At 39.4% G+C, this 27744-nt stretch overlaps 1 protein-coding gene across 4 annotated transcripts in view; it reads left to right on the top strand.

The window, feature by feature from the left end:
• pcdh9 (protocadherin 9) overlaps positions 1–15357 on the top strand; it is a gene marked incomplete at its 5' end in the record, with an annotated part of 174799 nt that extends 159442 nt beyond the window's left edge. For all 4 annotated transcript variants that reach the window (XM_079284648.1, XM_079284646.1, XM_079284647.1 and 1 more), the window contains one exon: positions 13500–15357. In XM_079284648.1, coding sequence (XP_079140774.1) covers positions 13500–13870 — 371 coding nt within the window. In that variant the 3' untranslated portion in view covers positions 13871–15357. The remainder of the gene's footprint in view (positions 1–13499) is intronic.
• Positions 15358–27744: the final 12387 nt, after the last annotated feature.

Below are 27744 nucleotides of genomic sequence, written 5' to 3'. Positions count from 1 at the left end.
GGTCATGTGTAGGGCCATATTGTAGCTCCAGTCCTTCTCACAGATGGCCATTGGAATAGGCTTTCGGGTCGCACAGCCCTCCTGCAAGCATGTGATGGCCACTTAATTACTTGGCAGACAGAAGTTATTCGCCACCTGCACCCAACAGGGGTCTCTGCCAGGGCCTGACCTCCACTTCCTCCCAGTGCACCCACCATCTCACAAAGCAGATTTATGCATATGGCTCACATTTTACATTGTCATTATCGGGTTTTCATTTCCTTCATTCATTGGTGTTTTTATTGAAGCCAAAACATGCACTGAAAGTAAAATATGTGACTGACACATTTTCTTTTAATGATCTGGTGAATCTGTAAACTGTACAATCACTCACATATTTCCCTCATTCCATAACAATCTAATTAGTGTAGATTTAGCATATCCCCATATTGTGATGTGTGTTTGTGTGAATGACGCTTTGAAGAAGGTGGATATGTGGGGATATAAGTGGATTGTGCATTGAAAGTGGCGTCAATTTAACATGGATTTGTTTATTATACCCTGCACATATTCTATGATTTACAGAGTACACTGCTTTCTCACCAATCCATGTGATCCAGTGACCCGATATTTGTAATTGACATTTTCTGTCAACAGCTTAACACCGCCGCAGCCAAGGCAGACGGTTCTTAGTGTCGAAGAGGAGGTGCTAATTTTTTCTATCATATCCCAATTTTGACACTTTCGTTCACTTGACATGGTTGCGAACTACACACAGTGAAGCTGTGCTGTGTAGTGTGAGAATTTACACTTTCACTGAACAGTATGTAAAGAGTATGGCATAGGATTGTATGGAGAATCCATACAACATATCCATGACCTTAAAACAGAAAGAAAAAAAGCTGAATTTTTTTTTCACCAAATCAATAGTTGCTGGCTTTAATTTGTTGTGCATACCTTTAAATCAGGGCAATTATAATAGACAGTGCAGCACTATCCATTCCCTCAGGTAATTATGAATAAATGTATATGTGGGCAGAGCATGCTCTGAAATTACAATTATTAACAGAGAGGAGATGTACCTCAACATTGCAATTACAGAGCTCTCGGGGGATTAACAAGGTTCTGTTTTATTATCAAATTCCTTCAGGCCCAAGGTAATGATCAACACACATGTCTCTCTGTTAACTGCAGAACTTATCAGCCTCTCAGTTTTTTTGCTCTTTTTCACTCTCACCTCTCACTCTTTTTTATTTTTTTATTCCTTTTACCCCTTTTGTTGTACCTCTGCAAGTAAGCAGTAACACCTGCTGCGTCCCCTTCCTCTTTATGTTAATGCCATGTGCTTGACTGCGTGTGTGAGTTTTACTGGAAGAGCACATACCTGGAAAGTACTCCAAATAATGTTTTGAATATCTAGCACTGTATCTGTTACGCTGGTGTTGCTTTCTGCTTCAGGCCATTTACCCCTCCTTGATGCTAATTCAGACTCTGCACTCCGAGTCTTTGTTGAGCTGTGTCGAGTGACTCCAGAAGAAGGCCGTGTAGACAACGGGGCACATCCATTCAATATGTACAAGAAACTACATCCAGCTATTCCCAAAAAATGATAAGATGATGTTCGAGTCATACATATTTTTGGCATAGGCTGCCTAATAATGATTATTAATTATGAATTCATATTACTGGTTAATTGCTTACAAATAAATATATGTTAACACAAAAGAGTGTGTGTCTTGTAAAAAAAAACATTTTAACTGGAATACAAAACAGTTCATATTGCAAGCATTGATTAGTAAGCTTCATCAGAGATGTGATATGAGAGGGCATACGTGTTATTGTGGTACAATATCTATGTGCAATGGAAATACACCATCGTCTATAATAGGCCCAACTACATGCATTGTGGCAAGCCATAAAGGGTCAACCTTGCCTCTTACAAATTGTATTCATATGTAGCTATTTTGCAACAGCAATTCATTTGGTGCCAATTTTACATGAAGTACCAATAAAAAAGCGAAGTAATCTATGGCACAGGGCAAAGTAAGGTTGTGAAGGTGGATTACTGGATTACTGGGACATCTCAGTCTCAGATTCATGGCGCTTCTTCTACTGGAGGTCAGTGTTGATATTTGTAATATTTATTATCACACGATGTCCATGACCCCATGACCTTATCTTTGGTGGTTTTAGTTGGCTTTCCTTAACCATGTTTCACTTTAGTTGCCATTTTCTCAATGTTCTGACCGTAATCAAAACCATAACCACAATACAATATTTCAACATTTACAAAATATTCAATACAGAGATTTTGCAAATATATTATTATTATAACATTCTTAATTTTGCTGTCATTGCATTTATCGCAGATGTACTTTTCTCATGCAGAAAAAAAGTTGCACTGAACAATTTTAAGTGAGTAATTCAATCACTACTCTTAATTAAGAGGTGGCACACACTTATACATATCCAGTTTATGCCTGATAAAGGTATATTCTATATGAATTAAGCAACAATACACCATATCAAATGTATAGACTTTGGTGATTTGTATTTCTAGCTGTCCTCTTTACAAATACTGAAGTACAGAGTTCCCATATGTAGGCATGTGCCTTATTTTCACGATCCCACTGTATTATCCAAATGGTAAGATATCAAAGGTAGCATAGCTTCAGTGAAATTGCGTTTTGTACCAACTGATGCAGATAATCTGCAGGAATATGCAGAAACATGTGTGGAAGAAAAGATTACAGCAAAAGCTAAAATGCTTGCTGGTGAATACAAATGTAGCGAGCAGTCACTGGTGACTTGTTCAGTTTCTGCAGGGCAGTTCAGATGTCCTGCCCCACTTCCCCCGTAGTTGGTTTAGGTTCGTGTTGCTTGGTCACAGAGCATTGTACAGTCTAATAGCTGTAGGCTTAAGTTTGGATGTGGAGACAAAGAGTGCATATGTTTGTACTGTAGCATCATCTCACCCCAAGGGGTGGAAGGTCTGTTCTACAACGGAGTTTAGTTTGGTCCTCATCATCTCTTTTGCTAGTGCCTCCAGGCCAGAAAGCACTTTTTCTTGTTGTTAACCGAGCTTACGTTCTGCAACTTTTATTCCAGCAGGCCATCACAAAGAACTTGTTCTGGTCTCCCCAAATTGATTGAGAATATCTGGTCTGTTGCATCGGAGATTTGGATGAATCTGTGCATCGGAGATTTGGACGAATCTGCCCTTCTTTTTACCATTCCTCCATGTTATCATTGCAGTTCAGTTTGTTTTGCAACTGCAGCAATACCACTTTTGATGACACTGATCTGACACTGATCTGAAATGACACTGATCTGTCCAGAGATATTTTACAAAGTACCATAGGACATAAAACAACATATGTTTGAAGACCCTCAAAGGAAAGCTATGATGGCAGATATATTTGAAAATTAACTCAAACATTTCAATTAAATTTCACTAAATGTGTACAATGCAGACATATCATGTAAAATACGAATACAAATATAGTTGTATTAACTTCCATTTGGGCAATATGCAGTATTACAGGAAGGAGCTTTTATGTGGATTGAGGCCCCCCGAAAAACGTGATTGGTACCTCTCGTATTATAAACGTTTTTCTCATCAGGCTGTTAAGTTGATGGTTGTCCTTGCTCCAACTGACAAAACTATCCAGTCTCAACCACTCCTCCTCACTGCTGCAATCTAAAAAGCAGGAGTCACCTGAAATTCTGGAGGTGGCATGACCCAGAACTGCAAATGAAATTTGCGGCGTACAGTAGAAGATGAGCAGGAAAGGTCAGAGTCTTTTGATGCGCCACTGGGCTGTTACTCTGCAGCATGTCTGACGCTGTGCTTTTCAGATTCTATGGTCTGCCCACAATATCCGATTCATGACAAACTTAAGCTTCTTCCCTAAGCATGAGAGGCCGGATGGTTTTGAATGCAGTGGAGAACTCATAGTATATGATTCATACCATATTATCTTAACATCTTTATTGAAAGTTAAGTCTAACATTGAATATGCATGCGGCAATGCTTTTGAGAATACAGTCTCGTTGTCATTGAGTTATATATCCTGGAGCTACGAAATAGCAACAACACTTTAAATGAATAATCATTACTATTCCATATAGAGGAAACATCAAGTTAGCTTTAAAATGAGGTCAGAAAGAAATATATTGACTCCTAAAACAACTGTTTAATTTGTAATGTTACTTTGCTAAAATTCAACAACTTTGATAGAATATTCCACTTAAAGAGGATGCAGTTAAACCCTAGAGTGGTGCAGTGGAGTTTTGAGGGGAACACGGAGTGAGGAGAGCATCACGGATAAAGGGAATTATGGTTTTGGATTACTTGGGTTTTTATAGCTTCTCCCCACCTAAAAAACAAAAGGGAATTACCGGTACTTATCAGAATGGCTCCTTACTGTTACATAGTGGCTACTGACTCAAGACTGTAACATAGGGGAAAGAGAATGAGGAAAGAATTAATTGAGTCTCATGTGAATACTGTTCACCAAATGATCTGATGACTATCAGAAGATTAAAAATTGTGATTGTAGATTGGTAGCCTGGGCTGTCAGACCACATGCAATTTTAAAGTGCTGTAGGGTATTTAGGCAACAGACCATGAACGCTTTTCAAATCACACATAATGATGCCAACCCTGAAACCCATTAGTGCTGGGCATGTATTAGAGAAGTGAACATGGTTGCTTCCACAAAGAACTGAATAATGAGGTGTGTATGTTCAATTTCTACTACTTTCTAATGACCTTCAGGAAATAAATATAGCACACATGTAGAGTACATATATGTATGTATAGTATGTGTTATGTGCATTGTCCAGTGCACATTTTCTAACGAAACCAATCGACTGACTTTTTGATGAATAAAATCACTGAAAATGCCAAAACATTGCTTAAGCTTCATTTCCACCTCACGAGCATCAGTAGCCCACTTATTCCCTCACGCACTATGCTGTAAACAGGACTTTTAACAGGAAAAATGTGTGGGTCCAATACAGAGTACCTTGAGCTGAATATTTGAATTACAAATTGATCTGAGAATAGTTTTAAGTGAGGTCTAAACCAATAATATTTATCAGGGATCATGGAAATTATGTAAATGAAGGCATTGTTTTGACAGGCTTTGTGCTTTTGTTTTTCTTACTGTTCCTTCACTTTGCTTTTCTTCTCTTCCATCTTTCCTGCTCCTCTGTTCTATATATCTAAGCACCCTTCTCTTCCATTCTCAAACTTTGTCTTCTTTTTCTATTTTGACTGCCTCCTGTCCTTCTTCTCCTCTCATGAGAAGCTGCTGTCTGGCCTCAAAGGGAGCACTAGAAAGGATCCATCAGCCAGACTAGTATTCTCCTGAGGATGCATCCAGCATGTTGCTCTGTTCTGCTCTGCTCACTATCACATTTATCCAACCCCAGATAGCCTTTACCGTACATCACAGGACCTGTTTTCAAATTTGCTGCAAGGCAGTATGGAGCTTTAATTCTATGCTTTGTTGGACACCAACCACCATACCCTTAGTATGAGGCATATCTTTATGAACACAGGCTAAGTTTATAATGCTGTATATCATTTTATGCCTTGGCGTATACAGTGACGGATCAGTGGAATGTGTTGGGAACGTAGAGGGGCGTGTTTGGGTTATCAGCATTTAAGAAACTGAATTCTTGACATCAATAGAATTATTAATGTAAGTAACAATTATTAATGATTATTAATAACAACGGGGCACCACCCTAAAAATGACTAATAACCAAACGACAAACTAAGTCTCATAATTAGTGGCCACTCGTAATGTCAATAGTCGGGTGCGACTACACATTCGAAGTGACAGTGAAGGTTTAAGTTCGTACACGGGCTACTACATCCAGATCTTATTACACACATATGCACAAGTAATCACAAACGACTGCTCTTTAAAATATAACCGAATTTATTAAATCTAAATAATAAGTGATCAGATCAATTAATATCACAACCAACAACGCTATCATACAATTGTATGTGCCTAATATCTAAACAAATGAATAAAATGGGTGAGGAAGTGTGTGTGTGTGTGTGTGTGTGTGTGTGTGTGTGTGTGTGTGTGTGTGTGTGTGTGTGTGTGTTTGTCTATGTGTGTGAAAAGAGAGGGGGGTCTTAATACTACAGCTAAAGACTACACAATCCACAATCCGGAGCTCTATGTGTATGCAAGTTACGAAAAGGGCAGAGAGAGGAATCAGAGTTTCTGTGTGCGATGTCGCGTTGCAGTGAAAATGAGGATCGCTGATCGTATCTCACACAAGTTGCCATTGTCGCGTCGCGAACTGACGACACTTATGCCCGATAACCGCGCTTCCACACTTTACTCACAGAATCGATTCAAGGAAATAGAGCAAGAACAAAATTAAATCAAATAATCCCCAAAACAACAGTCAAACAGGAAGCGCACAATACGATGGGCCCTATGCGGTCCGTCGACGATTGCGCAATCTCTCAGCGAAACGAAAACAATGACTTAACACGACAAAGAACATGGGAATAATAACATATAAATGAATGGCCTGAATTAAACTTAAGTTAATTTAAGCTAAGCTTGCGTGTACACGAAGGCGGGGAGCGGATCGCGGGAGATATGCACTCTCGCGGGCCAAGGCCTTAAACTCAGAATAGACGTGGTCTCTTTCGGCCAGCGAAATGGCACGTGCGTGCTGAGATGAGGGGGGGGTTGAGGTCGATCGGGTCCTCGGGAATCTTCTTAGAGGCCGGACGGAGTCCAGAGCGAAGAGACCGATTTTCGCCGCGTCGGCGCTTATAAGCGGGTCTGCACGCACAGCGGGAGATTGCTTGGCGGCCAATGAAGCGTCCGCCTCAGCTATGGCCGAAGGCTGGAGGCGCGGCCATCTCGAAGGGGGCAAGGATCAGATCCGAGGTCAGCTTGTGAAGAGGGGAGACACATGTGAGGGACTCAGCCAGCCAGGAGGTGGCGCCAGACCCCAACATATGTATGTATGTATGTTTTGTGTTGAAAGACGAACGGGTCACAGAGAAAACCAACAGCAGATTTAAAGAGTTAATCTGCCAGACGTATCTTGTGTGTTTTCGAGCAGCAGCTGGAGACAGTGGTACGGCAATTTCAGCCTCCATGTTGGACCAAAACAAAGCCTCATTCATCCCAAAATAACAACATCTGGGCATGCTTAACAGCATGGATAAATAAACAAGCCCTATGGACACTAATTCCCCCACACTCAATCACTCTCACTCCCTCTCCACCCGTTCCCCCTTACCATTCTGAAGGCTGTAGGTTGTTGGTGGTGGACTGGCACATCAGCACTGATAGTGTGCATCCAATTAATTAGCCAAACGTTATCTCATTAACAATAGCCGGCAGACTAAAACAAGAATACTCCCTTATAGTTGTAAACAACCTCTGGCCAAAAATGAGGATGATTCTCTCCTCCTCTGTAACCTCTGTGATCTGTTGATGCTGAGTAGGAGGGTTGAATGAGAGACAAGTGAATACAGTTTGGTCAAAGTGTCCATCGCTAAGCAGCGATTGCTCGTGGCTCACATTTATTCAACAGCTTCTGCAGAATTAAACAGACCAGCCCCCAGCACATCCTAATGAGTCCTTATCAGGAGGCAATCTAATGGTTTCTTTGTCTGTAAGTTATCTGTCTTTGTGGACATCTGCAGCATTTGCGCAGAGCTGTAAGCAAAAGTAAGCACCACCTGACACGGTTGTGAATCCCTTGCATTCCTCAACACCTGTGCCTCAATGTTATTTAAAGCACTCAGGGGCTCTGCACCAAACATCAGCCACCGGCTATTTGCTTGTGTGTGTGTGTGTGTGTGTGTGTGTAAGCAGAGAGAAACTTGACTTCTTGAGCATAGTAACCATGAGCAACGAGCGATGCACAGACAAAGTAGCACGAAACAATGTGAAAGCCATTTTGTGTGAATTAAGGGAACTTGATGCTACAATTAGAGCTTTATCTATGTGGAAAAGCTGTGACTTTGAAAATTAGCTGATTATGCATGCTAATGCTGTGGAATTGAGATGATTCTTTGTCAGTGGACATCAATGCAAATAAGATTCTGTGCCTCACCATTACTAAACTAATTTCAATGAAATCTGTCTGTCTGTCTGTCTGTCTGACATAATGGCAAAATACATAAATACAGTCTCATGATTAAGTGATCATATGGATACAAAAAGAAAAAAAAACATGTTCACAGCAATGCTTTGGTGCTTAAACATCTTCCAACAGCATGCAGCTGAATCACGTGCCTCTTCGTTGCTTAAATCTTACAAGATAAAAGACACATAGAATTCACATGAAAGCTCATGTACATTAGAGCTACTGACTTGGCTAAAATTCAAGTCTATTTGCCTTTTTTTTTAAAAGTAGCATATACATTTATAAGCAATTTGCAATAGTAAAGAAAGAGTTACATTTCTACATTTCACTGGGCCGTACGGGATTTATTTCAGATGTACTGCGTGTTTGTCGAGCTGCAGTACAACGGAGTACATACCCAGCGGCCTCTTATCTGCAGTTGTAGCGTCATGGTGTGCTGGTGCTTATCATCTGTCCACAGCTCTTCGAAGTTTCAGCAAGAGTAGCAGGATGTCACTTGACGCCCTCTGGCCTTTTCCACGTCGCACGGTTTTCAGCAAAGACTGATTATTGATTATGCTATGAGCATGTATAGCTATGTCACTTTCAATGGAAACGCGAATGTATACAGTATGTATGAGCTGTCACTGATTACAGAGTGGGAGGTCAGAATGCAAACACAATAGAATAAGCTGCTAATGAACCTTGATGGTCAATGTCTGTCAAGTTAAATCAGATGAAATCACAGAGGTCTATTCACAGTAAGGATTATCACCAAGAGCTATGCAGGAAAACAAGATGGAAGTAAAGATTTGCCTTTATGTGAATATTAAAGCACTGGACAATAGTAGGCCATGCCACAAGATAATTAATTAATAAGTCAATGGCAAACTACAAAAAAGTAAAGACGACTAATAAGGCAGGAATTTCGGAAGATTACAGACTGTGCTTAATGTAGTTAACAAATACTCAATCTGGACTCTTTTGATTTTTTTTGCAATGTCAGAAAGCCTGTTTCCAAAGTGAGGAGGGCTGATGGGAGGAGGTTCTACCTCTTACAGTGTCCTTTCAATTAAATGGAGCAACATATTGCTGTTCACTGTAAACTGTAGGGCTCTCCCTGCATCAATAGGGAGCCAGTAAAGAGACATCGAGGCACCAGTAATGTGCAGTGTTGTGTTTTGGCTTTGTTTGAAATATGTTGACTGCTGAGTCAGAGTTTTGGATAAGCAGGTGTGGAGTTTCTGGAGAGTGATATACCACAGTACTTCTTTATGAATGGAACAAAATAATTGTCTGCTTTTTTTGGGTTGTTAAAGGAGAGGAGATATCCTTCCCCTGGATATATTGCTGAAGTACAAATGTGCTTTATTGTGCTCCAATGACACATTTCCATATCTTTGACTGCACAGGAACAATGTTTTATTTTGAATATCCCCGAAATATATTTTATTGGATAACTTATAGTCAAGTTTGCATTTGAACTACTATCACTTATAATGGCAGAAGGTGGGTGTTCCAGTCATTTATACTTCATATTTAGCCATGTTGACTGCTCCATTTACATCCTAAATAGTTTTTACGCACTCATGGTCTTTAAGCTTTTGCGCATCTAAACAGAGCTGGTGCAGACATCTGCAGAATTTAAAATGAGATCTGTTGAGTGGGATGTGTGAGTGAAAAACACGTCTCATACACTTACAGTCCAGACGAGGGGTTAGCCAATTGTGGTTTATTTTTATTCAATCAAACATGACACTAAACACCTCACACCAATTTGTAATGATATTTGTATCTGTTTATTTTCCGCTTGAACACAAATATGGGGATATATATTCATAAGTATCTCAGATTCAAAAGAAGAAGTACAAGTATCCCTGGTTGGGAAACGCTGGTCTATATTATATACATAATATTGTTGGTTTTGTCTCGCTTTTTTTCTAAACCTACTAGCTCTATGCCTCAATTGGTTGTTCAATCAGGCTGTGTCTCAAACAACAGGCATGCACAGATTAGAAGAGAAAATGGCTGATTCAAATTATCCTCTGCTGCCCACTGATTGTACCAATCTACATGCAAATGGTCATGTTTGTTGCACAAGTGGAACAGCAAAGCACAAAGTGCCCTTGATAAATGTCTGTCTCTGCTTTTGTTACAAAAAAAAAGAAATATGGACAATTCAGTCACCTAACTGCTGTAATCAATACACAAACTGTTAATATCACAAACACATATATTGAGATTAACAAATCAGCCAGGGTTTTTGTTGCTCCATTTCTATAATTTTAAGCAAGCACCCGATGATTACAAAGTAGGATGAAATTACATTGGCGATCCCCATTATCATTATCATGACTTCATTATAATCATTTGCCGAACAATACAAAAACAGCAAAAAGTCACATAAATGGCAGCACTGTAAATTGCTCCTCTGCGCAACACTGCATACCATCTACATGTGCACATGTAGATGGTATGCAGTTTCCTCTCTTATGTCTCTCGCCCGTAACAGCTCCTCAGATGTCTGCTCACTCATCTACAATCTCATTTGAGGAATTCATCTTACTGTCTCCTGGGAACCATGTATTATTGCTCTCTGTGGTTCGCCTTGCAACTATGATAATGTGTGTCTTGGTTCGACTCCTCACGTGCCAGTTATGAGTTCCTGTTATTGTGATGGACACCACATTCATGAAGAAGAGTGACTGACTCTCTCTCCGGGGTCCAGGCTTTCTTCAAATCATAAATCTAAATGTGCTGTTAAAGCCAGATCCGATTGTTTGAGTAGCACGGCTGAGTGGAACATGAGGACATATTCTCATTAAACTAGAATTATAATAAAACATATTGTCTGACACATGAATAACAAAATATCGCAAATGAGCCAATAGGTAATATCTTGTTTTGGGTCAGAAAATACGAAGAAGCATATGAACAAAAAATAATTATTCTCCTCATGAACACACTTTTAATTGGTAACACATGTAAATTATCCAATACAGCAGCCCTGCCATAAATATCACCTTTTTAGGCTTATATTGTTTATCTTTAATTGAGATGCATTGAGAGTAACAACTTAACTCTATTAAGTGATTTAAGGCTCCAATTTAGTTTGCAAAAGTGTCAACAATTCTTTGGATTTGTTTAATTAGAAAACAAAAGTTAACTATATCATTCAAATCACTTTCTTACATTTAAGCTAGCGTTGTTGTTTTTTTGGTCAGGTAAAATTGTCTTATTTCTTATTATTGATCCGTATGGTGGAGTGTGGCAAAAATGTAATTGAATGGAGCTTAAGAAGACATTAATATGCAGATTTTCTTTCATTTATTTCATAATGTCAATATCAATTTAAAATAGATTTGCAAAACATGTTTTAAATGTAGGTATTGTTAAATCCATAGGTCTATGGTATTAAGTTTAACATAACGACTCGATATAAACAGGCATAAGATGTCTCCAATACTCTCTGCTCCTGTAATAAGATAACATTACATTTCAAATTGTCAGAGTAAGTTTCAACTAACAAGGAGAAAAACAGGTCCAGGCAGAAGTTTGAAAAAAGCCCTTTGAAATATTACACAACTTAGCCACCAGCCAATTAGCTTTTTGTGAAGCAAAGGGACATATTAGGACAAATAGTCATCATTTTCTGTTTTAGGACAAAAACAGATGAATTCATTACCCTTTGAAGCTTGAATTACAAACACAGACATAATTGGTTGTTTTTAAGAAAAAGGAGAAGAATCCCATAAATATAAGAGCACATTATATTTCATGCATTATGCATTCCTTTGTATCAAATGAGATTTAAAAGAATACAACCTGAAACACTGACTTTTTTGATTTTTCATGTCTGAAAGGTGATGGATGTTCATCAGACAAGTAGCCAGATAGTAGCAAAGAGTTAGAGAACCATGTCCTGCTGATGATTTATTGTGATGCAGATTGACCTTCAATGCTTTTTTTTGTCTTTCTCTGGTTTAAGGGAAAGGGGTTAGGATCATTTCCACTGAGAAAGGAATAGGGAGCATGTGCTATTGTGGCCTGCAGACTCTGGAACAACTGATTATTGACATTAAGTTGGTCAAAATCATAGATCCCCTTACAGTGTCTATTGATACCGACAAAGCTTTCATTGTGTGTTTTATACACTTTACACACAACTGTATTCACTTACAGTGTCACATGTTCTCTTAATGTATTTAAATGTTCGACATTAAATTATAGAAGAGGTGAAAGTCAGCTTGTTGGGGTAGCCTAATTACTGAGAGAATATAAGATAACATCATTGCAGCGTAGCACCTTAAGCTGCACATCAGTCTATTTAAAATGTATTATGTAGGCGCTGTAAATGTTTCTATTGATTCAATTGACAGTGCCCAAAGAGAACTCATTCATCCTCCTCAAGATGTATAGCCCCCTGTGCTCTCCAGTTCCAGAAAGCATGCTTATTTGTTTTTCAAACTCCAGCTTTATTTAAAAGGGGTTTGAAAAGTTGCCAAATCAGTTCCTTATTGAACTGATTCTTGTTCTTAGCTGAAAGGAATGGAACCTATTGTTGTCTTCTGCTTCTGTAGCCCATCTTCTTCAAGGTTCGATGTGTTGTGTGTTCAGAGATGCTCTCCTACATAGCACTGTTGTAAAGTATGGTTATTTGAGTTACTGTTGCCTTCTTGTCAGATTCAACCAGTCTGGCCATTCTCACCTGACCTCTCTTATTAACAAGGTGTTGTTTTTCACACCATTCTCTGAAAACTGTAGAGACTGCTGTGCTCGGAAATACCAAGAGCTCAGCAGCTTTAAGATCCTCACACTATCCCGTCTGGCCCCAACAATCATTCCAGTTTCTTTCCCATTCTTAACTTCTGAACCTCATGACCATGTCTGCATACTTTTATGCATTGAGTTGCTGCCACAATTCTGCCTGATTAGATATTTTCATTAACAGGCAGGTAACAGGTGTGTCTTATAAAGTGTTAAATATAAAGTATACATGTCCCACTCGTCCTTTAAGTCTGCAGCAAATGTTTTAACCATGACACCAAGTTTTCGTTAACCTTAACTGAGTGCTTTCAGTGCAGACACACAACACCAATAACAGATATAGATAGATTGTAGGATCAATTGTACAAGGAACAAATTAAATAGCAGTAATAAAGTATATTATTTTTTAACTCAGAAGAATGATTTAAATGTACTCTACAGATACATAACATTAATAATGCTTGATATTTTTCTTTCATATAATCCTGTAATTATCCCCCGTGGGTGACGATCAGTTTAAGTCGTATTTTGATCAGGACTGTAAGAAAATGGTAATGATGCAAGTATTATGGTTGATCTCAATATATTTTTACCTGTTCTTTTTATGTTTTATTTTTCTCCTTTAGATGGCCCCCTGGGACCTCGTGGCTTAGTGGAAGCTACAGAGATGTGCACACAGGAATGCCTAGTCCTGGGACATTCAGACAACTGCTGGATGCCCCCGACATTGGGAACATACCAGCAGCCCAAGTCACCCGTGTCTAGCTTTGGCTCTCAGAGGGAGTGGGGTCCCAAGGAAAAACTTCTCAATGGACATACTCTAACCAGAACCTGGAAAAATGAAAGTGGGCGGTCAGAGCATTTCGGTGACAGGAAGCCGTTTGGGAGCGGAGAGGGACACTTCACAAGCAGTGGCATGACTGATATTCCGCTGGTGAGTCTGAAGTCCTGCCAGCCAGCCCCCTGCCCAGACAGCCCGAAGGACCAGCAGCTATAAGATGGACTTTGCTTCTGTGCTGTGAGATGTCCACCTGAGCTCCTCTCCTGTTTTGTTATTGTTTTCTTTCTTGTTTCATCTCTTCCCACTTAAGTTGATGCTTCTGCAGTGTGATAGCCACATATACTATGTAGGCAACAAAACTATAGTGCTTATGCTGTGTTCTCTACAATCCAACTTTATTATGGCTCTTGATGAAACCAATTTTTGTTTTTTTGAACCTCCATGGATTTCTTCAACTTCACATTTTCTGTCCACTTCATGTGTGATTTGGACAAGTGGAGGAAGGACATGCGTAAAACGGAGAAAATAATAACAAAAAAACGACCATGGTTGACCAGTATATACACATATTTGTGGTGTGGTTGTTATTGAGTCTTTCAGGACTATATTAATCAACACAATCAAAGAAAATGGAATTACATTTCAGAAAGTGTTCTAATAACACTGTTAGTGGACACTTGTTCATTCTGTCATTGTCTGTGAGTTTGTAAATAAGACTTATTAACCACTGTCATGTACATGTAATAACCACAGTAAATAGGACAGTCCGTGGCTCTCATCATAATGGCTTGTCAACCCAGGATTTGGGATTTCAATAATTTGGCATAATGTACAACAACTAAACATTTACCTAATTCTTTAAAACCTGATGGTTGATTTTGAAACATTTTCCCATCCAGTAATATACTCAATGTTGCCCATGTTTCATAAAGATTTTTTGTCAAGTACTGCAAAACCACAGGGAAACCTTTTTGTTTAAAACATTTTGTATGAAGGATGTCAGTGCTCAATATGTGCATTATAAAAATGAAAAGCTTTGAAAGCTCTCCTCTATAAACTGATTTTAAAAGTGTTCAGTACAATTAAATAGCAATATATTTGTAAATGGCTAAATGTTTTATCTAACGTTGATCTTATTATTGTATAGATTTTATTCAAATTGTGATTTAACTGAGTGCAATCCCTCAGTATTACCTGCAATGTATTGGCATATGTATATAGATATATTATTTCCACACAGACTATTATTATTTTCCATACTTAAGAAAACACAGGTTATTAAAACAATGTAATCACCTGTGCCTTCACGATGTTTCTTCAAACACTGAAATTAATTATTTAAAAGATGAGAACATGTTGGCTACAAAGACTATCCTGTGTGATAATGAAATGCCTTATGCATTGGATGTTTGCCAAATTACACGTCACACAGATATTAAAGTACATAATCAAGTTGTTGGTACTGAATAAAAACAAAAAGGCATGTGCAGATAATGGGTCAACCATGAAAGATCATCTGTCATTCCACTGTCTGAAAAAGTTTGTTTAATTCCACAGCATGGAAGGCAAATTACACACTGGAATAGCATGCTAAAAGATATAGCTTTTACAAATTAACTTGATCATTTTTCTGTCATTTTATTTTGTTGAAATAGAGTTGATTTGTGTATTAAGGAGACATTCAGTTTGTAAAGCATTTTCATATTTATGTCACAATATAAAGAAGTTAATTTGGATGGAGTGATTTGCTTATCGCAGTATGTTTGTCAGTTGTGAGGGTGTTTGACATCACAGATACTGAAACAGTTAATCATTGTTAATACTCTACAGGTATACAGCTACTGCAATAAATGTTTTAATTATGTGTATGCCTAATTTGTGTGCAGGATGATCACCTCCGGAGTGCTGTGTCTGTTTTGTGTAGATGCTTGCCAACCAATGTTTCTCAATAATTTGGTACAATTTCTTGAGGTACAACTGAGCTGTTCCTAATTGTTTCAGTTATTTGTTTTTCTTGCAACAGCCAGATTTTTATCATTCGATTAGATGTCCTTCACCATCACATGAACACAGCATTACCGTGTCCCTACCAAAAGAAAATCCTGTCTGAGGAAATACGGGTACAGTGACATTTTGGGAGGGGGTTGCCATGGAAAATGTCTGGAGCCATCCAAAGACAGCTCTCAATTCACTGATGGTATCACTATGGTTCTAACTCATCCACACAGCATCCACCCTCTGTTAGACTAGGGTAGTCTCCAATCACAAGCACGCAATCGCCCACTGAAAATCTGCATACACAAAGCTGGCAAATCAGGAGGGTCACCCGAATACATGTGATCCTACAGTATATATGGCAGCTGTCACCACTGTCTGCCATCCTTTTTCTCTTCAAGCGAATGGTGGGGTGCCCACCCACTGCTCACCTCCACTGGCTAAGATTAAACGCCGGCAGTGGTGGGATTACTTCCAACGCTTCAATGTGATGCTTGGCTGCTATTCGAGCAACCTGAGCTTGAGACATCTGACGTCGAGGTCCCGCCCCGACTGCTAACTCTCTGCCGCTGCCTCTAGTCATCCCTGCTGAGACACTGACTTCTTCTGCAGATGACGATGATGACAATATCTCATCAGTGTCCGGTAGGAGGGGATAGATTACCTCTCAGAAGACATTTAGGCCCTGTTGCAGAAAAAGGCTATGTCTGTCCTCCTCACTCAAGACCGATTGAAAGTTTTATTCTGCGTACCTCCTGGTTCCTAAAAGGAGAGAGTGTTCGGACCCATTTTGGAACTGTAAGTCCTTTAACCAATGTATTGCCTGCAAAAATGTTCCATATGCTAACCATCAAGTGGTTAATGGAACAGGTTCAGCCAGGCGATTGACTTAAAGGATGCATCATTTCATGTCAAGGTGGAAACATGAGAAAGCCTACAAGTATAACAGGCTATCGTTCACCTATTCCCTGACCCCCACACCTTCAGCAGATGTGTGGACATGGCACTGCAGCCATTTTGCAACTGTGGCATAAGGGTCTTCTTTTTCTTTACAACCTCATCGTCAAGTCCATCGAATATTCCACATGGTCCAATTGAGCTTGGAAGAAGAGCGTTGAGCTGCCACACCTACAGGTGGAGTATCTGGGTGTTGTGCTCCACGTTTGCAGACTGGGGGCATCTCTGTCAGAACACAGACAAACAACCTGTTGCGTGGTCACGTCATCTTTAACTCATTTACTACCGTCATGGTATAGTCACTATAGTGAGAAGTAAATTGAGATTTGAGAATTGCAAGATTGTTGATGTTCACGTTTAAAATGTGATGCATTGCATGATTGTTAGCAGAAAGCCGCGTACATCCCTCGTACACAACCTTTTTTCATTCCATTGTGGGGAGTTTTGATGGCAAATTTCACACCCAGAATTTTACCAAACCACACTTCCCACAGCAAAGTGTAACTCATGATATATTATTCATCTTTCCACAGATGATACTATAGCGTGATACTATAGCGTTGTGCTCATCAACTCACAAGCAATCAGCAATACATTTGCATGCCGCTACTGGCAAGTAATGAAGGGCATAACTGGTGAAGTAATTATATTTCTTTCTTCTTTTAGGTTTTCTTTCTAACTGTAACCTCATTTGATATATTTATCAGCTGTCGCCCAATGGACCTTAAATTCTTATTTGCCATGCTAGCTATCGACTTAGGCAAGAAAAGTTTCTGAGAAGCTTCAAAGCTAATTGCCTTGGAAGTGTGAGGGGAAGTAAATTAGTGTCACGCCACAACCAAAAAAAAAGGTTCCCAATCGCATTTCCTTTTTATATGGCTTTGAGAATATTTTTCTTTGGAAAGCCTCTGTGCACAAAGTGGAACAGAATGAATGTTCAGTGGGGAATCAGTCACAGAGAAGGCATGCACTTCAGACAGAAGAAGAGACAACTCTCCACAAAGATACAGTCGACAGAAACAGAAGACCATCTACATATATTGAAGGCCTTATTTGAAGATAATAAGAGCTCAAATGAGTTTGTCTGCTCCAAGACTTCAGATAGTTTCATTTCATCTCTTGAATGTAGGAGAATTCAGTCTGGATCTCAACCAGTCTTACAGACCCTGTGGCCTTGTGAGCCTAAATATCTTCAGCCAGGAGGGATTCCTGTTTGGCTCACTGAAACTCTGTGAGCTCTGTGGTAGGCCAAGATCTAAAACCGGTCACAAAGGAGTTTTAAAATTTCATTTTCTCTGTAGACTGCAGTGAAAAGAAGGTAAGAGTTGTGCAACCTGAAGCTATATAATCCAAGTTGTCTTTCTCGACCAAATACAGCAGTAATTATCCCCTTCAGCGACATAGTAGATAGCTGTCCTGCGTTACAGTGTGACACATGTGGCAAAGTTAGGCATAGAAATTCCAAGTGCTTGAATACGACTAATTGCAATTTACAGAGATTTAAATATAGATTATTGCGCAAATTATTCAGACACTGATTAAGTCAAACCCTGAGAATAAGTCTAGTTCCACAAGTCATTGTAGATATATTTAACAGCCATATGCACCAAACTGTCTTGAAATTAATTTGACAAAAGTGTATCCCACATCTAAAGCCATATAGATAAAAACATAAAGCCAACAAAAATAGATCAAGAGACCGAGCCGATATCTACAAAGTTTCAATGCATATTGACTACAGCTTTACCGTCTTATTATTCTGTAAAGGATAGCACATACATGTATTATAATTATTCCAGTAGTCTAAGCATATTCTGGATAAACCATATATGATAGATGTGTCACAAAGTCAGGATAAAGAGGAATGGTTGCAGTAATGTTCTTTAGATATAGGTACATTGTCTTGACATGGGTGTAAAACCTGGGAGGGAAATACACATCACACAAGTTTGTTAACTTTGGAGGGAGGGGAGTACACACGTTTGTTCCTGCATCATCTATCTCCACACAGGGAGCCAGGAGGGAAACCCATTGCCAAGATGTCAGCTGCTATGTTTAAAGGCGGGTTGATGCATTCATGAACCTCATCTTTGCCTCGGCACATATGTTTTCCCTCAGCGATCTCCACAAGGGAGACTTAAGGGAATTGAAGCAGTCCTGTGATGTCTGCTGCAGCTTCTCAAGCCATCCAAGCAGTAAAGCATGCAGGGACCTAATCTCTGGCTCGGATTTTTCCATGTCGGTCTCCCATGGGCCAGCCTTCCATTTATAGATGGTTTGGCAGCTCAGAGGTCTGAGACAGGAAACCACAACTTTTGCGGCTGCCCCACAGCTGTTTGTTTGTTCTCTAGTGCCGTTTTACAAGGAGTGGTGATGCAACTGCGTGCTAATCGAGTGGATGGACAGGATACTGGGACTGGGTTATTTCTCCAGCTCTACAGCGTTCTTCCTCTGTTCATGGGCGTCAAGAAGGTGAATCTATCCTATCAGAAGGAGGTGGAGTATCTCATAGTAAATCCAAGACCTTTTACAGAAAGAGGCTATATCTGTTGTCCCCACTCATGACGGACAGAAATTGGGTTTTATACTTCCTGGGTCCCAAGAAGTCTGTAAATTTCAGACCTGTGTTTGATCTTTGCATCCTAAATAGGTGTTTTGTCTGCAAGATAGTCCATTTGTTCACAATCAAGGGGTTCCTGGAACTGGTTCAGCGGTATGATTGGTTGACCGCCATCGACCTCAAGGAGCATACTTTCAGGTCAAGTGGAGAATGAAGTCTGTGTGAGTTAGAATGAAGGTTACGTTAGTTTTATAAGCACAGGCGGTGCCCTCTACAAGCAGGCCATGTCAATCCTATGCCCCTTGTCTAAGAAGGTAAAGGATAGTTTAGCAGCAGGGTGTGCTGCCTTAAATAGAGTGGGATCTGCACGTATTCGGGTCGGCGCGTCCTGATTCACTAGCTAATCTCAAATTTTCAGTGGGCGAATGAATTCTTGTAATTGGAGGAGAGTATTACCTCTAAAGTCCAGTAGAGGGTTCTACCTGTGGATTTGGAACTCGGGTTACAATATTGTTACCTACAATCCCTCTACTCCCTCACTCCAGGCTACGTGTTCAACTTAGATTTTATCTGAATTGATTGCTGCAGCTGTGTGTCACATGTCCTTTATATGTCACCCTTGAGGATTATACCCACTACTGGAGGAACGAGGAATCAAGGAGGGACAAAATCGGAAATTGAGAAAGATCCTTTGTCTTTGGACTATATGGCTCTTTCACAGCGCCACAGTGCTTTCTCGTTTGCTCCTGACTGACAATAGACAAAGATCATATGGCCACTACAGGGCTTTTTTTACTTGAACGTAAGTACCGGTATATGTTGTTTTTAAGCATTTGCTCAAACTACCGAAACTTTTGTTTTTCATTTCGTTTGACGCTCACTGCTGCCATATTTGAATAAATGTGAAAGTGGTGAGTGTAACCAAAACATACATCCCCTCTTGTTATGAACCTCTTGTTTCTTAGGATCTTCTCCCACAAAACAAAAGATGAGAAGACTGGGCTCACATGCATCATCTGTCTCGCTCTCTCTTCCTATACTTATACACAATGGCAGCACGGTGTATCAGTAGTGAGCACTATTCCGTGTGTATAGTTTGCATGTTCTCCCCAGGTCTGTGCGAATGCATGTCATGGTGTATTCTTTGCTGTGGTTACTTTTGTGTATTTGCATTCTTTAGATATTTTGTGTGTCGTATTTTGTTATGCACATATTTTCTGTTTTGTGCATGTATGTTGGTTGTTCCTTCTGCCAGTGGGGCATGAACTACAACATCAGATACACTAAGTTTAACATTTTTCAAAGCCAATCCTTTTCTAGACTGGAAGTGGTGACAGACTAATGGTGTGGTTGGGTGAGATGACTACTGCACCAGATATGGAAGATGAGCAGCCAAAGAGGGCAGAGTGAGGGGTCTCCCAAAACCAAGGTGGGGTAGTTGGTTATTCTTTTATCTTGTCCCGCTGAAAATGCTGGATAAATGCTGGTTCAAAAATGATTGTTTTTGTTTTTATACATCTTGTATTAACGTTGATTTTACCACTGTGACATTGGCCTCTTTACACTGACTATTAGTGAAATCATTCAACACCTTTGAAGTTAATTGAATTACACTTGTACACCTGACTGAAACTGCTCTTGCTGGCCATTTTATTTGCATTTTACTGTTTTTGTAGTACTGAACTGCCACATGGTACAATAGTAGGAGAATAGTAGACTAGGACGTTTTCTTTTCATTTTACCATTACTGATCTTAAAGGAGAATCAGTACATTTAAATGACTTCTTGATTTGTTGAGAGTGATAACTATTACTCTGCAGTTTTATGTAATGTTCAAATGCAAAGTAGTTATCTTTTTATTTATTTGGCCAACAGTTAACAGCACAGTATGTGATTTATTCTCTGTCCCAGCATCTATTGCTGTTAAGATTAATACCTCTGTTGCTACATCAAGAGAAAGAAAAATATTAAAACCAGACAGTTCATGAAACCATTGATAGAAAACCCCGGCTGTTTCATTAAGAGTTAATACTTTGGTGAGGATCAATGACTACTATTTGGGAAACCCATTCCCTGGACCCAAAGGTCATTTAGAGAAAGATCTGATGGCTTCAGTCTGTCTTGGCCCTTCAAGAAATCTGGTCCACATTGGCACAACAGACACATCTGTATGGATCGCTCCCCCAAAGCCAATCAAGGAACAAACACTCTGCCAATATTCCCTCCAGATGAGACCAGAGCTCCGTTCAGAGCTCTGGTCTCATCTGGAGAGATGAAAGAGAGAGCAGAGTGGGATTGTTGATTAACCTCTGTAGTCTGCAGTAAATCTGTACACACGAAAAGAGAAACCAATGTGCCAGCACAGGACCCATACCTGTCCACCAAGGCAATCGCAAAACGATTCTTGTCAACACCAGCTGTTTTTAAATACAGTCTGTTGGAACAGGTTACCAGTTTGTTTCACGCCTGGGATTGCCTTCTCTGTGGTACCTTGCAATGACCGAGACCCTATACTCGCCGTACTTTCAATATGTTTTTTGTATGTTTGATCAGTGTAGTGGAACAAATCTAGCACTAGATTATATCAACGTCATCATTCTATATTGAGTAACTTATTTTAACAATTTCAGCATTTCTTGCAATTATTTCAAAACTCAACCACATCACATGAATAATTGGATTTGAGTTGTTTTTGGATGTTCACAGTTAACTTGATATGTGATGCAAAAGTCTGATCATGAAGGCATGAGCATCAACTCCTGGATAATATGTCTTTATTTTGATTATAATGCATGACAGACCATTTACTTCAAAACATTTGAATACAGGGGGATGTTACTTGCAGTCAGGACATTTTGCCAAATTACCAGTAGCACCAGTAAATAAAATGGTGATAAGAAAGTAAAGAAATAAATATTGGAGAGACCCCAATACACAGTGCAGAAATGTGAACATGAGGCCCTCTGTGTTTTAATCCCCAAATATTCCTCTTCATGCTGTTAGAATGTACCATTATAATACAATCACAACTTTCTTAACTGAAATAAACCTGCTACTCAAAATGCTTAGCCAGTTACAAAATTTACATCAGCAATGTTATGCCAAATGCTCATATGGAGATGCATTTTATTTTAAAGATTTATCCTTAGTCCTTGTGTATTCATGTCAGGCATATTTCATATAAATGTATGACTAATATCTTTCAGTCATATGCAAATTTATTGGAAAACAACTAGCAAATAAAACAATAAATGTACAATGGGCCAGAGTTAGCCCAGAAGGCTCATTGTCATCTTGTATCCCTGGCCAGATATTAAACTTTTTTCTTGATGTCATTGTTACTAAAAATGTATGGGAGCGCCACAGAGGAATGATTTCAGAGTGCCGTGGATCTTGAGAGATCCTGTTGAATTGCAATAAGTCACGGTGACTGATCCTTGAACATTGTCAATCATTTTATTAATAAGAAAGTACATTTGTATCCTTGTAGCAGAAATTGTTTCATCAGCCTTGGAGTTGAAATCTTTAAGTGCATGAAGCTGTACCATAATCTTACAAAGCAGGTTGTACTTATCTTTGTTATATTAATTAAATTATTTAGCTTTTATCCAGCATCTCCAATATAACATTGATAAATTGTCCTTTGAATTTGGCCCAAGAACGAGAGATGGAAATGTAATCAAAATAGCTTGAAGGGAATGACCCATGAGGTAGAAGAAAGAGCGAGTGTATAAAGGCAGTCATATGTGATTAAAGTTGATTTTGTTATTGTTTGTGTGAAGAAAGCTTGCTCATCTAAATCAATTGTTAAACTTGAAATAATAATAACAGTAAAACCATAATGTTATATACATATACAGAAAGCAACCTGTTTTTTGATACTGTAAGTACTCTGAATGTACACAGATAGTACTTTAAAAGCTATGAAGCTCCCATCAAGATCTCCCCTTCAGACTCAGACCCCATAATTGAAAACAAAATTTCATTTTTTATCACCTGCCGACATTTGAAATGGGCCCTGTCTCGTCACCTTTTAACTGAATTAAAATGGAATTAGCTGTAATTGTGCTGGCTTTGGGGATTATTTTACTTTACGCAAGGTCTTTTGAACACCTGAAAGACAGGACTGAGATAAGAGATTTTCATTAAAATTCAAATGAAAAGACTGCAGTTGAGCATTACCAGAAATAAGAGCTTTTAGTCATTCACATGCCAATAATTGGACAAGGATTTTTCAGTGACTTCCTCAGTGGCATTTGATTTGGAGGAGATTGATAAATTAAGATGCAATACTGGGGGAGCCATAGCATTTAATCATGGGATTGATTACTGTAAAACGCTTATTCATATGAGTGTGTCTGAATGTGCAAGTCATTGCATTACATGCGGATAATGTTTGTATGTTAAATACAACAATTGTTTTACCATGCAGTTTGATTGTCTCTTACTGTTTTACATAGCTAAATATAACTCAAGGGCATGGTTTAAAAAAATCCATTCAATTCTACATAAGCGAAATGAATGGGCAAATGTGTCTTCCTTTTCAGTTGACAGGAAGCAATGTGATTTTTTACAACATATTGATCCATGTCTCATTGCCATGACTTGTGAAATAGTAGTACCGAGCAGGAAAGGTTGTCTAGCATATTTTCCTCACTGAGTCGAGTTTCTCAGATGTTTTTCAATTTTGAATGTATCCTACTGACACCAGCTTTTGTTGCATGCAAAAGACAGAAAAAAATAGTTTCGACGTCACAAATGTTCAGAACCTATAATTACAGCCTAAAATTTGAGCTGGCTACATAAGATTGTTCAAATATTTGTCTTGACACAATTAGGATGTGCAGAGAAATTCTAAGTGTGAATGTAAAGCTCATATGGCACAGATTTCTATCCATCACACATGCATGCACAAACACCTGTGCATATATATGTAGAGAGATATCCAAGAGCTATGCACATCAACCTATTCATTTTTGCACTTGAACTTGTTTGGTGCATTTATTTGTCAACGATATGCTCTTGTGAAAGTCTAAATGTTGAGTAACATATATAAATTGTTGCAATGCACCATCAAAAAAATATCTGTTGCTGTTCACACATGAACTGAGGTGCAGCAGTGAAGCAACTTTCACAGATACTTGACAGTGCATATTTATTCTAGTGTATAGAGTTTGAAGAATTATGAGAAATCATGTTATCATAACATGCATCTGTAACCACTTCAATTTATAATTGCTCAAAGCACAGTGCAGTTGAGAGGTTATTTTAATGACTACTGCAAAAAGAATAAACTGAATAAATCTGATTGCGTTTCAATTATAGGTATAGGAATAAGTCTTATTGAAGGACTGGGAGATTCAGAACTACCAGAACTGTTGATTTTTCTAAGCTTTGAGATTATTATAATTCAGATAAATCATGGTCATCAGTCCCTGCTCAACCAGGAACGGGTTTACGGAGCCCAAAATAACTATGTCCCTTCTTTGCATGGTTTCATCAACATTATTAAGGTACAACACATTAATACTTACTCCTCATCCTTTTATCCTATCTTCATACGTAGTCTGAAAAAAAGATAATCTCTGAGAAGGACCAATGAGCATGAGTCATTTTCTGTGCAGCATCAGCATCATCATTTTAATGGTATGCAGAGAACAGAAAGGGCTTTTCCTGACCTTGTGCCTCGTTTGTAATCTCCTTTGTGGAAATTACACTCACATTATGAATATATTGTAATTAGGCATATGTATTCTAACGAGCAGTAAGATATAGTTTCTGCCTAATCTCTCATTTATATGCAAAGGAGCGCCAGTTGAAGAGCTTAGACCTTCTTCCGTCTTACTGATTCCTTTTCCCCTAATCAAGTTACTTTTTGTATTTCTCTTTTCTTGGGCTGCTGTTTCATTTGCCTTTTTCTGATGAAATAGCAGTAGTCAATTATCACTTCGTTTGAGATTGTGTATGAAGAGTGTCAAGGTTCTAATGATACAGAAGGAAGTCTGGATGCATGGAAGTAGTTGTTGCCTACTAAAATATTTCCTGTTAAAGAATCCTGAAAGTGCACAAATAAGCTCAGAAGTAAACACAGTGATACACCTTGCGGTGAAGCCTGACTGGAGTGGCTTCTGAAGTGGTAGGAGGCAGACACGAGAGACTTCGTCCAGATAACAAAAAGGTGTTTCATTTACAAAAGTGCCCTGCTACACTTGTAACCAAACATATATACAAACAAAAACAAATAAACTGTTGACTTATCTTAACTGAATAAAACTCAACTCATCATAAGTAATCATGTGCACACAGCTACACAATGATGTTCCTTTCTTCCACCGTAACAGTCAACGTCTTCTCCTTATATAGAGCCTTCTATCAGCAGGATCTAGTTCCTACCATGAGTGCAGGTGACACCAATTACTGACTCCAATAGTTAACAGACAAAAGCTATACCTTACAGCACCCCTTTAGGTAGCCAACAATTTTATATAGTTTACAATTTGCTATACACTCTCAACAATGTAAAACAGATCACAACTAACCTACAAACATACCTATACACACTCTACTACCCCCCCCAATACTTGGTCTGACCCTATGACATCACTGCTGACATCTTCCAGTGTATAAATAGAGGAAATGGTTGGGTGCCTCCCTCTTTAGCCTCTAGAACACATGGTGTAAGTAACAAAGCAACTAATGAAATGCAAAACTGAATCAATCAAGACAAACTAACTTAATACCTGTCTGTGTTTTACTTAAATTAACCAATGTTTATATGAACTGTGGCTAAACAAACGATTGACAAGTATGGTTAGATTAGTAGATCAGTGTAATATGGGGACAAATTGTGTGTTCTCGCCCACTTTGTCACCCCCCCCCCCTTACGACGTTCCTCCTCAGTCACGGGACAGGAAGTCAGCGATGACATTCTTGTCTTCTGGTTCATACTGGATCTGAAAACGATAAGAAGGCTGGAAAGACAAGTACCATCTGGAAATGCATTAGTGTCTTTCATTTTGTGAATCCACTGCAATGCACGATGGTCAGACTCAAGAACAAACACTTTGCCAATCAGGTAGTATTTCAAGGTGTCCAATGCCCATTTAATAGCTAGAGCTTCCTTTCGACTGTTGAGTACCTCATTTCCCTTGGTAAGAGTTGCTGGCTGATGTACTGCACAGGCAACTGGTTTCCATCCTGCCCTTGCAAAAACACTGCTCCGAGACCTACTCCAGAAGCATCTGTCTGGACAGTAACGGGGAGAGTGAAATCTGGACACTGCAAAACCGGTTCTTGACACACACAGTTTTTCAAGTCCTTGAAAGCATTCTCACTTTCTTGAGTCCATTTAACCTTCATTGGGCTGGATTTACAAGTCATGTCAGTTAGTACTGCAGATCTTGATGAAAAGTTCGGGATAAGTCTGCGATACCAACCTACTAACCCTAAGAATGACCGTAGCCTCCTCTTGGTTTTAGGTGGTTGTGAAGCTGCAATCGCCTCAACCTTTCCTACCTTAGGACAGATGCCTCCACCTCCAATCACTTAACCAAGGTACTGGAACTCTGGCTGACACTTCTTGGCATTGATGACCAGACCAGCACTGTGGATGCATTTAAAGACATGAGCAAGATGTTGCACATGCTCCTCCCAGGTCCGGCTGAAGATTACAATGTCATCAATGTAGGCTGCTGCGTAGTCCTCTGCTCCTCTCAAAACTGTATCAACCAATCTTTGAAATTTTGCTGGTGCGCCGTGTAAACCAAAGGGCATCATTCTGAATCTGAACAGACCGCTGGGAACCCTGAATGTTGCTAAGTCCTTCGAAGATTCAGTTAAGGGCACTTGCCAGTACCCTTTACACAGGTCAAGGGTTGTTCGGAAGTTGGCATTTCCCAAGCACTCAATCAGTTCATCAACCCTTGGCATTGGATAGGAATCAAATGCAGACACAGCATTTAACTTTGAAAAGTTAACACAGAATCTCACCTTAGGGTCATCTTTCTTTGGAACCAACACCACAGGGCTACACCACTCACTACGAGAAGGCTCGATGATTCATGTAGCCAGCATCTCCTCCACTTCTTGCTTCAGTCCTGGAACAAGTCTGGTTGGAATGTGGCAGGTGGTGATTGGCCGCTGTTCTGGTGAATGCAGACAAATTTGATGGTCAATTAGGTTTGTACAACCTGGCTTGAGACTGAATAGCTCTTTTTGCTTGTGGGCCTGTAGTTCCCAGCGTTTTTCTGCCGTGGGATGACTCAGATCTGGAAACACTGGAGTCTCAGTTGAAGTGGGAAAATACTGCTCCTGAAGTTCTTCCTCATCAACAACTGTGCGTGCCCACATGGTTAAAGACTGCTCTGGTTGGTCTACCCACTCTTTTAGAAGGTTTACATGAAAGACTTGATGCTTTTTCCGACGGTCTGGTAAAAAGAGTTGATACGTAACAGGGCCAGCCTTTTTTGTAATCTTGTATGGCCCCTGCCACTTGGCAAGGAGACCACTATTAGATGTTGGCAGCAGTAAGATAACTTTCTAGCCCTCCTGGAAATCTCTCCTCTTTGAAGCCTTATAC

This window comes from Melanostigma gelatinosum (genome assembly GCF_949748355.1).
Source record: "Melanostigma gelatinosum genome assembly, chromosome: 2".
Classification (NCBI taxonomy): Eukaryota; Metazoa; Chordata; class Actinopteri; order Perciformes; family Zoarcidae; genus Melanostigma; species Melanostigma gelatinosum.
The sequence above is the reverse complement of the archived record's forward strand: the minus strand, read 5'-3'. Positions and strand labels throughout refer to the sequence as shown.